General features: G+C 46.6%; 1 protein-coding gene across 9 annotated transcripts in view; it reads right to left on the bottom strand.

Annotated features, from left to right (window-relative positions):
- Positions 1–12,517, bottom strand: part of LOC135908623 (uncharacterized) — a 269,964-nt gene that overhangs the window by 114,312 nt on the left and 143,135 nt on the right. For all 9 annotated transcript variants that reach the window (XM_065440458.1, XM_065440452.1, XM_065440459.1 and 6 more), the window contains one exon: positions 9,957–10,069. In XM_065440458.1, coding sequence (XP_065296530.1) covers positions 9,957–10,069 — 113 coding nt within the window. The remainder of the gene's footprint in view (positions 1–9,956; positions 10,070–12,517) is intronic.

Raw genomic sequence — 12,517 nt, forward strand, 5'->3', positions numbered from 1 at the left:
ACAGAAACACAACCGTACCCTCAAAAGACGAATTGTAGAGCTCACCCAAAAGGCCGCGGAATATGCCTCTCACCTGGCTGACACTAACTGGGTGGACCGGTGCAACACAGCAGTTGTACAAATGTCTGGTAAGAACACATGGAGACTTTTCCGCCATCTGATTGACCCCTCACAGTCAAGAAGAGAAACACAAAGACATTTACAACGTGCACTCCACAACTTCAAAGGCACCACAACACACCTGGCCGAGACATTACGGGGCAAGTACTTGCGCCAGAAACAGGACCCCAAAGGCACGGAATATCTTTATGCAGGCAAAGATAATCCGGAGTTGGACCAACCGTTCCCACTCTACGACCTCAAGGCGGCTCTGGCCAAGATGCGCAGGGGCACGGCGCCAGGTAGGGACAAGGTCACAGTTACACTGTTGGCCAACTTCCCTGACCAGGCATATGAAGCCCTGCTCGAATACATTAACGCAATTTGGGAAGGGGAAAAACCGGTTCCCTTAGATTGGAAGACAGCAGTGGTTACATTCATTCCTAAATCAGGCAAGGCAATCAACACACACAACTTACGACCTATCTCGCTCACATCGTGTGTGGGCAAACTGATGGAAACGATGGTGCGCGATAGACTCTCAGAATATTTGGAACACCGTAACGCCTTCTCGGACACGATGTTCGGCTTTCGCCCCCACAAGTCAGCGCAGGACATCCTGCTCCAACTTAACAGAGATGTAATACTGCCTATCGAGCACCCTCATAATGACAAGGTTATCTTAGCCTTGGACTTGAAGGGTGCTTTCGATAACGTTAAACACAGCGCCATACTGAGTCACCTCAGTGAGACACACTGCGACCGCAACACTTTCAATTGCATAAAGGATTTCTTGACAGATCGGGCTGCACTGATCCGTATTCAAGGCACCGAACATGGACCCTATCAAATGGGCACGCGGGGCACGCCACAAGGCGCGGTGTTGTCCCCACTGCTCTTCAATTTAGCTATGCTACACCTTCCGGCACAGTTGAATGATATTGAAGGCATACGGCATGCGCTGTATGCTGATGATATCACGATCTGGGCCACCGAAGGAAACTTAGGGCACATGGAGGATAGCCTGCAAGCAGCAGCACGGGTAGTGGATCGCTACACGGAGCACTGCGGCCTCCAATGTGCACCAGCAAAGCCAGAATTTGTTCACTTTAGGGCTTCCACTAAGGATAATACGTACATCCACTTATCACTCGGCAGTGGCCCCATCCACGAGTCTAAGGAGATTAGAATTTTGGGACTCTTCGTACACCATCAGCGAAAGGTCGACACAACACTTGAAAAGCTCCGGAAGATTGGAGACCAGGTGGGTCGAATGGTCCGCCGGTTCTCCAATAAGAGAGGAGGGTTACGAAACAAGGACGCGGTGCGGCTCGCTCACGCTTTCGTAGCTAGCCGCATCCTGTATTCAGTATCCTACCTCCACTTGCGGAAGCGCGATGAAGACAGGGTAGAGGTTATCCTCCACAAAATGATGAAAAGGGCTCTTGATCTCCCGGTATCCACTTCCAACGGACGACTTCTCGATCTTGGAATGGTCCACACCTTCCAGGAGCTCAAAGAAGCTCATCTAACAAATCAATACACAAGGTTAGCCGAAACACGACCAGGCCGACTACTTCTGGCTCGACTACACATCCAACACGACTTTCACATAAAAGAAAGAGTCAGAGTGCCAGAACTGTGGAGACGCTTCATCCGAGTTCGACCTCTTCCAACCAAGATGGATAGAGAAGACCATATTGGACGCCGCCAAGCTAGGGCGGAAGCTTTGGAGCGTCACTATGGCAACAAACATGGAGTTTAATATGTAGATGTCGCTGGGCCAAGCCACGGGGAACGTATACAGCAGCAGTCATACATTAGGGCACACAGGTGGATGGGCTCACTTTTCGTGCACCAGGTACAACAGAAGCAGAAGAGGTAGCCATCGCCCTAGCTGCCTCGGACTCTAATTCTAAATATATCATTACGGATTCGCGTGGCACGTGCCGTAATTACGAGGCTGGTTGCGTCACCCTATTGGCCGAGCTAATACTGAGAAACTGCAGCAAGGATGTCGATCCAACCCCCGCTGTATAGTTTGGACTCCTTGCCATCAGGGCCTTCAAGGGAATGAAGCTGCTGATGCGGCAGCCCGAGCACTCACTTACCGGGCGTCCCCTTTGGCCCCTGAGATCCTGGAACAAGAAGGCGGAATTCTGTTAACTTTCAAAGACATTTCTACGTATTATAAGGATAGCCATCGCCGGTACCGAGCCCCAGCTAAAGGACTGGGGAAAGCGAACGAACGCGTTCTACTTCGCTTATAGACAAACACAATGCTGTGCCCGGCAGTAATGAAACATTTTGATCCTGCGATCACTGGCAGGTGCCAACACTGTGGCGAGATGGCTGACACTTATCACATGGTGTGGGCCTGCCAGAAAAATTCGGCTCTCACCCCCCCACCCCAACCCTACCCGAGAGAACTGGGAGGCGGCCCTGCTTGGTTGCTCAGACCTTCAGGCCCAAAAGGCCTTGGTCAAGAGGGCCAGGCTGGCGGATTCGACCAATGGGGTCCCGGACTAGGGACTCCACCTAGTATGTAGGGCTCCTGCGCGAGTCCACACCTCTCTTTATTAATAAATGCTTTCCACCACCACCAACGGTGGAGAAATTCACCGTCACGCCATCAATCACCACCAAATTATACATGAACCAATCAAATCCTTCATACTGCCAATCTTACACCTTCTCATGATATTACAGACGCATATGTGCGATTGCTTTACGGTGTTATAAACATGACCGAACAGCGTGGCAATGCGGCTTTCGAGCTCTTTTTTGTTACTGTACTATATGCTTTTATAACTGATGCGATCCAATTATTTTATGGCCAACGTGCGGCGGTATACTCAGCGGCTATGCTGAGCAGGAAGTCGCGGATCCGATCGCGGCCGCACATGGCGATAGGTGCGCAATGTAAAAACGACCATGCATTTCAATTTTTGGCCTTGGACGTGCCACTTGCTTCCGGGCCTCGTCGCAAAGCGCGCGCATTGTGTGTCCGTTAAAGAACCTCAAAAGGTGGAAATTAATTCGTAGACCCCTACTAAGGCGTGCCTCGAAATCATGTCGCGGTGCTGACTCGTCAAACCCAAGAATGTAATTTTATCATCACTATTGTTTCCACAATGCACCGGTGACGTCACTGCCGCCGCCGGTTCACGGCGTGGCGCAGTCGTGCAGTGCTCGGTGCGAGGGTGCGCGTCAGGCGGAGACACACGTATCCTTTTCCGCTAACTGCCCTCTTGCTGGTGACATTAGTAACTGAACGCGTTAAAAAAAATTCGCTGTCGGCATCGGTGGAGTTGTCCGTGAGCGAAAACTTCCGCATACTTTAGGTATGTGCATATGCCACGCCTTGCTATATAATATGCGGCATATGCTGGCTATATTACTACACCACTCTATCACTAAAATTGCTCATACCTTGTTTTACATTCTTGACAACGTTATTCCTCTGTGTTTTGAGAATGACAGCCCACAAACAAATGTCACGAAACGAAACACGGACAGCGCACACCTTTTATGTTGAATCCTCTCATACTTAAATATTAAGTGGAAACACGAGCACAAACCTGAAAATGATGTAATTTCTTTGGCGCTGCTGCGCATTACCTCGCGATCGGCCACGCAAGAGGCCGCGTTTCTATCAGAAAGCTCGCCTTCGTGCATAGCGTTCGCCGCCAGCGTTTTCCGGTAAACATTACAGTTACTTAAGCTGCAGTTTCAGGGAAGCGTGAGAAGCAGTCAGGGATCTTTGAACGCTATCACGTTCCACTCTTAAAGGCGAAGCTTAAGCGTACTCCAAGATGTTTCTGTCTGTCTGTGCTGGAGAAGATCGCTTTGCGGTAAGGTGATCAAAAACTGGCGACGCCAGGTTTTTAAGGCGAAAGCTTTTCTAGGCTCGTGGTGAAGTTTGCGTCAGCAGACCTCACCGCCGGAGTGTACGCCGAAGCGTTATCACGCCATATGAAGACAGATTAAAGAATGAAAAATGATTGACAGTGACAGTTAGTGAATGATAACGTTATAATAGAGATTGGTAGAGGTTAACAATGACTAGCAATGACCAATAATGACTGAAATTACTTATAATGACTAGTAATGACTAGGAAATTACGGATATCTCTAGCGACGGTGGTAATGACCACAACTGAATAGAAATGACTATGAATGTGTAGTAATGTGTAGTTATAACGACTAAAATGACTACTAATGATTTGTAGTGACTAAGATATGACCAACATGTCTAACGACGGCTTGTAATGATCCCAATTGATTACAAATGACGAAAAATGCTTAGTAGTGAGCAGTAATGACTAAGAGAAAGAGAAGAAGTAAAGGGAAAGAGGCGAATGATAAGAGAGGAAGAGTAGGCTTTCCCCGTTCACCTCTTAAGAGAGATCTTAAGAGACCCTGTAATTTTTTGTACTTGCGAAAGTGGACCACGTTGTTGTCTGCAGTGGACGGTGCGATGAAGAATAGCGACATCAGCTTTTCTTCAGCAAATAATACCTTCTCTACAAGATAAGCGGAAAATGCGATCAGGAAAGGGGTCAGACAAGGAGACGCAATCTTTCCAATGCCATTCACTTCACGCTTAAAGTAAGTATTCAAGCATGGGTGAGGATCAACAACAAATATCTCAGCAACCTGCTGTTTACAGATGATACTGCCCTGTTCAGCAACGCTGGAGATGCATTGCAACAAGAGAATGAGGTACTTAGGCGGCAAAGTGTAACAATAGGGTTCAAGATTAATATGCACAAGACAAAGGTAATGTTCAGCAGCCTGTCAAGAGAACGAGAATTCTTGATCGGCAGTCAGCCTCTACAATCTGGGCAAGAGTGCGTTTATCTAGGTGAATTACTCACAGGGAACCCTGATTATGAGTAGAAAACTATGAGCAGAAGAATAAAACTGGGCAGGAACGCATACGGTAAGCATTATCAAATCGTGACGGGCAGCCTACCGCTATCCTTGAACATAAAGTTCTACAATCATTGCGCTCTACCTGTAATAACATATGGGGCAGAAACTTGGAGGTTAAGCAAGGAAGCCTGAGAAGAAGAAGGAAGCCTGAGAAGAAGAAACTAAATATGTTAGGCGCAATGATAAGCGATAGGAATACAATGGTCTGCATTGGAGAGAAAACGGGGGTAGGCGATATTCTAGGTGACGGGAGGGACAAATGGACCTGGGTAGGCCATCTAGTGTGCAGGGCATGTAACCGGTGGTCTAGTCACAGAATGCGTGCTAAGGGAAGGGAGAATTAGGTGGGGCGATGAAACTCAGAAATTAAATTTGCAGGCATAACTTGGAATCAGCTGTAGCGTAGGACATGGGTAATTACAGACCGTTGGGCGGGGTCTTCGTCCTGAATGTGGACACAAATATGGTCAGATTATGAAGAGTGACGACAAAGACACCATTTTCGGTGTGTCGCGATGGGATGTGCCACGAAAAAATGCGACGATATCGGCTCGCGCTTGCTTATAGGGAAACGCGCTACGTTGTTTTGTGTGTGATGTGTGAGCAGCTCATCTTGCTGCCGGAAATGTGAGCGGGCGTAAGAGTGATCAGGAGCCCACATGCATAATGCCTGCGATGTTGTGTTATCTATAGAGAATGAATGGGACGCGATGATGAGTGAGTGTGTGTGGGTCGGTGCTCAATTTTTTTTCCGTATACGTCTCATAAGACCGAAATCTCAAAGCTATATTTGTTCGTATGAGTGCTCTTTACCATTTGCCGGCCCCCTTCGCTAATAGTATGTTCAGCATTGAGATTGACTGAAATTTTCCTTTTGTGAATGCTGGCCTTGGTTCTTAAGTGAAATGTTGACCTTTCTTGTTTTGTTTGTTGCTGTTTACTTGCCTTTATGGCCATAATCTTGCGTTGTGAGGATACACGGAAAATTGGGTCTACTCTAGTTGAAAGCAGGAACGGCGAGGCTGCAAAAGCGTTAAAGGCACAGCGAAGTCATAATATCGCGCAACGGATTATGTATTAACGCCCGTATTGTGCATTCGTAGGATGGTTGCTGATATTTCTTGGCAAATTTTACACTGAGTATTGTTTACGACCATAGTGTATGGTCAGACACAGTCGTCAGGTAGATGCAGCCAAAATATTTTCAAGTCGATGCAGTCCGAAACAAATGTACGTGTCACATCAGCACCTTGAAAATATGAATATTCTAGCGAAACGTGTATTTTTGAAGTCGGTCAGCCTCTAGAGTCGGTGAAGGAGTACGTTTACCTAGGTAAATTATTCACAGGAAGCCCTGACCATGAGAAGGAAATTGACAGAAGAATAAAAATGGGTTGGATCGCACACGGCAGACATCGTGCGCTCCTGACTGGGAGCTTACCGTTATCACTGCAAAGGAAAGCATACAATCGGTGCATTTTACCGGTGCTGACATATGGGGCAGATACTTGGAGACTGGCAAAGAAGCTTGAGAACAAGCTGAGGACCGCACAAGGAGCGATGGAACGAAGAATGCTAGGCATAACCTTGAGAGACAGAAAGCGTGCGGTTTGGATGAGAGAACAAACGGGTATAGACGATATTCTGATTGACATCAAGAGAAAAAACGGAGCTGGGCAGGTCATGTAATGCGCCGGTTAAATAACCGTCGGACCATTAGGGTTACAGGATAGGTTCCAAGAGAAGGAAACGCAGTCGAGGAGGCACAAGACAAGGTGGAGCAATGAAATTAGAAAATTCGCGAGCGCTAGTTGGAATCGGTTAGCGCAGGACAGGGGTAATTGGAGATCGCAGGGAGAGGCCTTCCTCCTGCAATGGACACAAAACACACTGATGATGTTGATGATGATGATGATGGTGATGATGATGATGAAATGTTTGTGGTTGTGTGCATGGTCTGAAACGACGCGTTCTTACAAAACTGCGTCGTCCGGTCACAGAAAGAGGATGGTCCACTCTATGGACATGTACCACATTTTCGAAACACAATCTGTATGAGTCATATCATAAGATGCCAACAAACACTGACACCAAGGACAACATAGGGGAAAGTGCATGGGCTTAATGACCGAAATAAAGAGACGGTAAATTAATGGAAATGAAAGTGGATGAAAAAACAACTTGCCGCAGGTGGGGAACAATCCCACAACCTTCGTTCCCCACCTGCGGCAAGCTGTTTCATTCTCCACTTTCATTTCCATTAATTTATCGTTTCTTTATTTCATTCATTAAGCCCATGCACTTTCCCCTATGTTGTCCTTGGTGTCCGTGTTTGTTGGCTTCTTATTGTATGACTAATAAAAATCGGGCCCCTCGGTTAACCCGCTTTTCGTCTCGTTAAATATGTATGTGTTGTCACTTCGGAAAGTCGTAATACCAGAAAATTAGACCGCTGTAATTTAGACACAAGCATCGCTCATATCCATGGAGAGGGATCCGACCGCGGGCTCACCTTTTTTTTTTTTTCAGCGTAAGCTGTAATAGGCTCGTCCCAATAGCCGTTTCGGTTGGCGATCTTGCCTGCCGCCGGTGTCCGTCGCAGCTATCGCCTAGCGCGCGGGAATTCACGCGATGTCACAGGCGCGACGCGTAGCGTCTATACGTGCTGACTTTGCATTGCAGTTTCATATTGTGGTGCGTACAAAGCCATATTTGTACAAGTTTCAATGTTTCGAGCATGCACACGCTTTCGCATTGGGACGATGCATGCTTTGAAAGGGAGGAAATTACTGCGTCTGTAGTGCGGCAAGAACAGCGACGAAAAGACGGCACATCGCTATTTATAACAAACATAATGAACAAGAAAAAGTGAGCAGCGCGTGGTATTAAACAATATGTTCTTGTTACTGTCAAAAATTCAGAAACGTGCTGTGAGGATAACTGCATCGGCCACAAAGGACGCGCCCTCTGCACAGCTTTTTCACAGTTAAACATAATGCCACTTATTCAAGCTCGTGACTATAACACAGCTACACTAATTCACAGAATACTAACCACGATCAAGCCACATCTTTCATCAATATTTCTCACGCCTACAAGGGACAGTAGACAAGCTGAGCTTGATAAATTGCACTTGCTAAAAACTCATAATGTGTACGGTCAACGTTCCTTATCATTTATCGGTGCAAAAATCTAGAATGAAATACCCAGCTACATAAGAAAACTCCCTAATGCTTTTCCATCATTAGAACATCACTTTAAATCATGTATATAAGATCTTTCTTTTGCTTTTTATTTTGGGTTGCAATTTATGCTGACCTTTACGGCATGGATCAAAAACTAGCCACACAGGCTATAAGGATCCAGATAATACTGTCAATCATATTGTATCGCATTATCCAGGAGCAAAGATTTTCTTGCTTTCTGCGGACCGAGTGCTTCGTGCCGTCCAGTTCCCGCTCGCAGCGACCCGCATTTCGGGGGCGACGGCGTCTCCTCGCAAGGCTGAAGAAGCAGCCGGGCAACGTGGGGCTCAGCAGACCGCTGCGCAGCGAGCGGCGCAATCATGCCGGTCGCCGTCGATGCCGAGCGGACTCGAGAAAACGACGCAAAAAGACTGTGCGCGCCGCCGAGACCCTCAAGTGCGTGCTGCCGAAAATGCGGCCCGCCAGTTTCTACGCGAGTAACCTTACGTGCGGTCAGCCGAAAATGCGGCCCTCAGCTTCGCTAGGGGAGACCCTCACGAGTCGAGCCACTTCACTTGATGGCCTTTACATCGACAACGCTGAAGACGACTACACCTTGTGCACGCCGCGGAAAACCGAGATCGAGCACTGTGTGACGACGCCCATAGACTCAAACGACATCGCCTCGACACAATCATGCAACGTTGCTTTGCACAGCTCGATTAGCGCCACCGACGTGCCATCTGCTGTCTCAACGTGCGTTCTCTGGCTGCTCACAGGCTTGACATCATGCACGACTACAGCTTAGTGCGACTGTCGCTACGCGGTTTCTCCGAGACCTGTCCACATGACATCACCGGCTACATGTGTGTCGTGTCAGCAAATAGAACTGCGCACCAGGCCTTGGGTGTGGCAATACACAAACGCAATTCAAACTCGTCGGAGCACCGGACGTCGACCCTAAATTAAATTATGGGGTTTAACGTGCCAAAACCACTTTCTGATTATGAGGCACGCCATAGTGCAGGACTCAGGAAATTTCCAACACCTGTGGTTCTTTGACGTGCGCCTAAACGAGAGTTTAGGGCGTCGACCTTGGCGACATCTGCGCAGCGCGTGTTGCCTCACTGTACGCGTCGCCAGGTGGTCAACGTGGGAAAATTGCGGACTTATCGACACAGACCTTCGTTCCCGAAGATGACGTGTCCCCAATTGTGAAGGGTGATTTCAACGTAAACGCGAAGGATCTCCACAACGCATGGTTCGTGCACTGTCTGCAAGATGACGTCAGTATGAAATTTGTATCAAATACACAATGCAGCTCTTTGCGCATCGGTTCTTGTTAGGACTTTGTATTGACAGACATCAAATTACCCTTATTGCCCCGCTTTTCCGACCTACTTTTCCGACCGTAAAGCACACCTGCGTGTGTTTCAACAAATGCATGCAACTAAAAACACGACTTTCAATACGCTTACTTGCAGTTACCGTGTTCAATCAGTTTATGACGGTCTCCTATGGAGACGCTCCTCCGTACAGCTTACGCTGTGACTGAGTTGTGCGTGCCGCGCCTGCCTGTGGCTTGTATTTTTATTTTATTGCAGCGACAGCTTCTTTGGGTCAGCAGATTGGTGGCGCAGTTGTAGTGCCGTCGCACTGTTTGCAAGTGTCTATCCAGGCATAAAGTTTCTTCCTTCCTTTTAAGTGCTAAACAAAGGGGCCTGCTTATCCCACCTGCAGAATGCAGTAGTTTCCCGGTGGCCAGGAAGTCGCGTTGCTGCTGGGAGGCGCATCCTCTTTCTTGACGCAGAAGCACTGCTTGACCCCACCGCCTTCCTGCAGGCCTCCTAGGACGCCAAGGCCACAGAAGCACCGGAAAAGCAGCGGTGGAAAGCGACACTCCAGTCAGCCGAAAAAAGCAACGAGCGCATCCAAAGCTGAGAGCGCTATACTCTATACAACGGAAAGTGCAAATGGCGGAGGAGTGATCGGGGTTTCAGTGAAAAACTGGAAAGGCGAGTTCAGTTCAGCTTATTTCAAACACAATGTTGGGGGTCCTCCTGGCAAGAAAGTTGTCATAGACAACTTACAGACCATACGGACCATACGGACCATACAGACAGCAGGCAAAGTGATACATTTGCAAAAGAACAATTTGAAAGACTTTGCCTCACAGGGTATATTGAAATAGTGAAAATAATATACAATGCAAGATAAAATCAAATACGGATATGGCAACTGCGAACGTACAATGAAAACATAGAAACATGAAAAAATTGTATTGTATTGTATTGTATCGGGTATTATGGCGCATAAGCAACTCAGGCTATCATGCGCCAAACACATGGTATAATTTATTTTAAAAATTGGGTATCCTCAGCGAAAGTCCTTGTCCGGACAAAGACTCTGAGGAGCCCAACAAATCAAATGGAGACCTCAGCCTTCTTCTCAGGACTGAGATAATGGGTGAGGTGCATGATAAGATGCGTGAAAAAATTGGGTAAACATTTTTAGAATTAGTAGTTCTGTGATATATTATATTTCGTTTAGGATCGCTGCGTCTTTCAAAAAACTAAAAACATAAAGTTCCTACAAGTGGGTTACCTCCTAAAAGTAGACTGGGATTAAAGGGAATGCGTTCATTGCAAAATACAGTAAAATATTTTTTCCTTAGCCGTTCGAGTTGTGTGCACGAGAATAAAATGTGATTTACGGTGAGTTCATCTCCACATTTCTCACATAAGGGTTTGTCTTGTTTTGTCAGTAGAAAGTTATGTGTTAGGTGTGTGTGTCCGATGCGCAGGCGGCATAAAATTAGTTCTATAGAACGTTCCTGATGCCTGTATGATCTCCATTCTCCCAGAATAGGTTTTACTAAATGTAGTTTGTTATTTTCTTCGCTATTCCATGTACACTGCCATTTTTCTTTAAGCTTATTTTTCACTAACTTCATGCAATCTGCATGGGGTATATTTACAGTATTGACATCCTTATGGCAGGCTTGAGCAGCGCACGCGTCAGCTCTCTCGTTGCCTCCAATTCCGTGATGGCTTGGTATCCAACAGAGCTGAACTTCGTGTCCTTGTGTTTGAGCAGTTATTATGTTATGGATTATATTTCCTATTAAAGGTTCCCTTACGTTTCTGGCTTTCAGTGCTGTGATTGCACTCGGCGAGTCCGTGTAGATAATGCTGTTTTGAATGTTCATCTCGACTATTTTTGATACAGCCACCAAAATGGCATAACATATTCGGCTGAGAAAATTGACGCGCACTGAGGCAACCTGACTACCTTTTCCCATTTATCTTGCACGACAGCACTTCCGACGTAAAGTGATGTTTTAGAACCGTCAGTATAAAATGCTGCGTATTTTTTGTACTTTTCGTCTAGCGCCGAAAATTCTTGTATTATATGTTCACGTGGAGTTTGCTTTTTATGAAATTGTGTCAGTGTGTAGTCACCTACTCTGGGAAAGGTGTGCCAAGATGGCAGTGGTTCGGGTCTCTGGGCAACATCAGGCAATGTGTCTAGAATACCTAATTCCTGGCAAATTTCTTCAAATCGGAGAATAAGGGGTCTCGTCGCATTCGGTTTGTTGTTAAAAAGCTGCTTAGACGGGCACTTCGTAACTATGGAGTAGCAGATATGTTTTGGTACTGAACGGGTTTTTAGGACATATGCACATGTGAGCATGGCTCTTCTGTCTGCGAGGGCTGGTTCGTTACATTCGACATATAGGCTGTTTATGGGTGATGTCCTGTATGCCCCACTTGCAAGGCGCAGACCTGAGTTATGTACTGGATCTAATTGCTTCAGTTAGGACGGTAGAGCTGAGTTGTATACTATGCACCCATAATCGAGGCAAGAGCGAACTATACTGCGGTAGATGTGTAAAAGGCAGGTCCTATCAGCCCCCCAACGTTTATGTGAAAGCACCTTTAATAGGTTTAATGATTGGGAGCTTTTCTTCTTCAGGTTCTTTATGTGTGGCAAGAAGGTCAGTTTTCTATCAAAAGTTATGCCCAGAAATTTGTGTTCCCTTTTTACGGGCAATTCTGCTTTGTTCAGCTGTAGTCTAGGATCTGTCTGTAGGCCACGTTTGAGTGAGAAAAAGATGAACAAATGAATATGCACTTGTGTTGAAAGGGTTCTTCACTCATTCAACAAAAAAGAGTCTTATTTGCGACTTGAATTTATAGAGTTTCATGCTGAAACTTATTTGCGGATTCACACGCTTTATTAGAACGGGTATTTGATAAGCGAGAACAGCCCCTCCGAAATTTGTACGTGTTCGT

The sequence above is a fragment of the Dermacentor albipictus genome, chromosome 4, assembly GCF_038994185.2.
Source record: "Dermacentor albipictus isolate Rhodes 1998 colony chromosome 4, USDA_Dalb.pri_finalv2, whole genome shotgun sequence".
In the NCBI taxonomy this organism is placed as follows: domain Eukaryota; kingdom Metazoa; phylum Arthropoda; class Arachnida; order Ixodida; family Ixodidae; genus Dermacentor; species Dermacentor albipictus.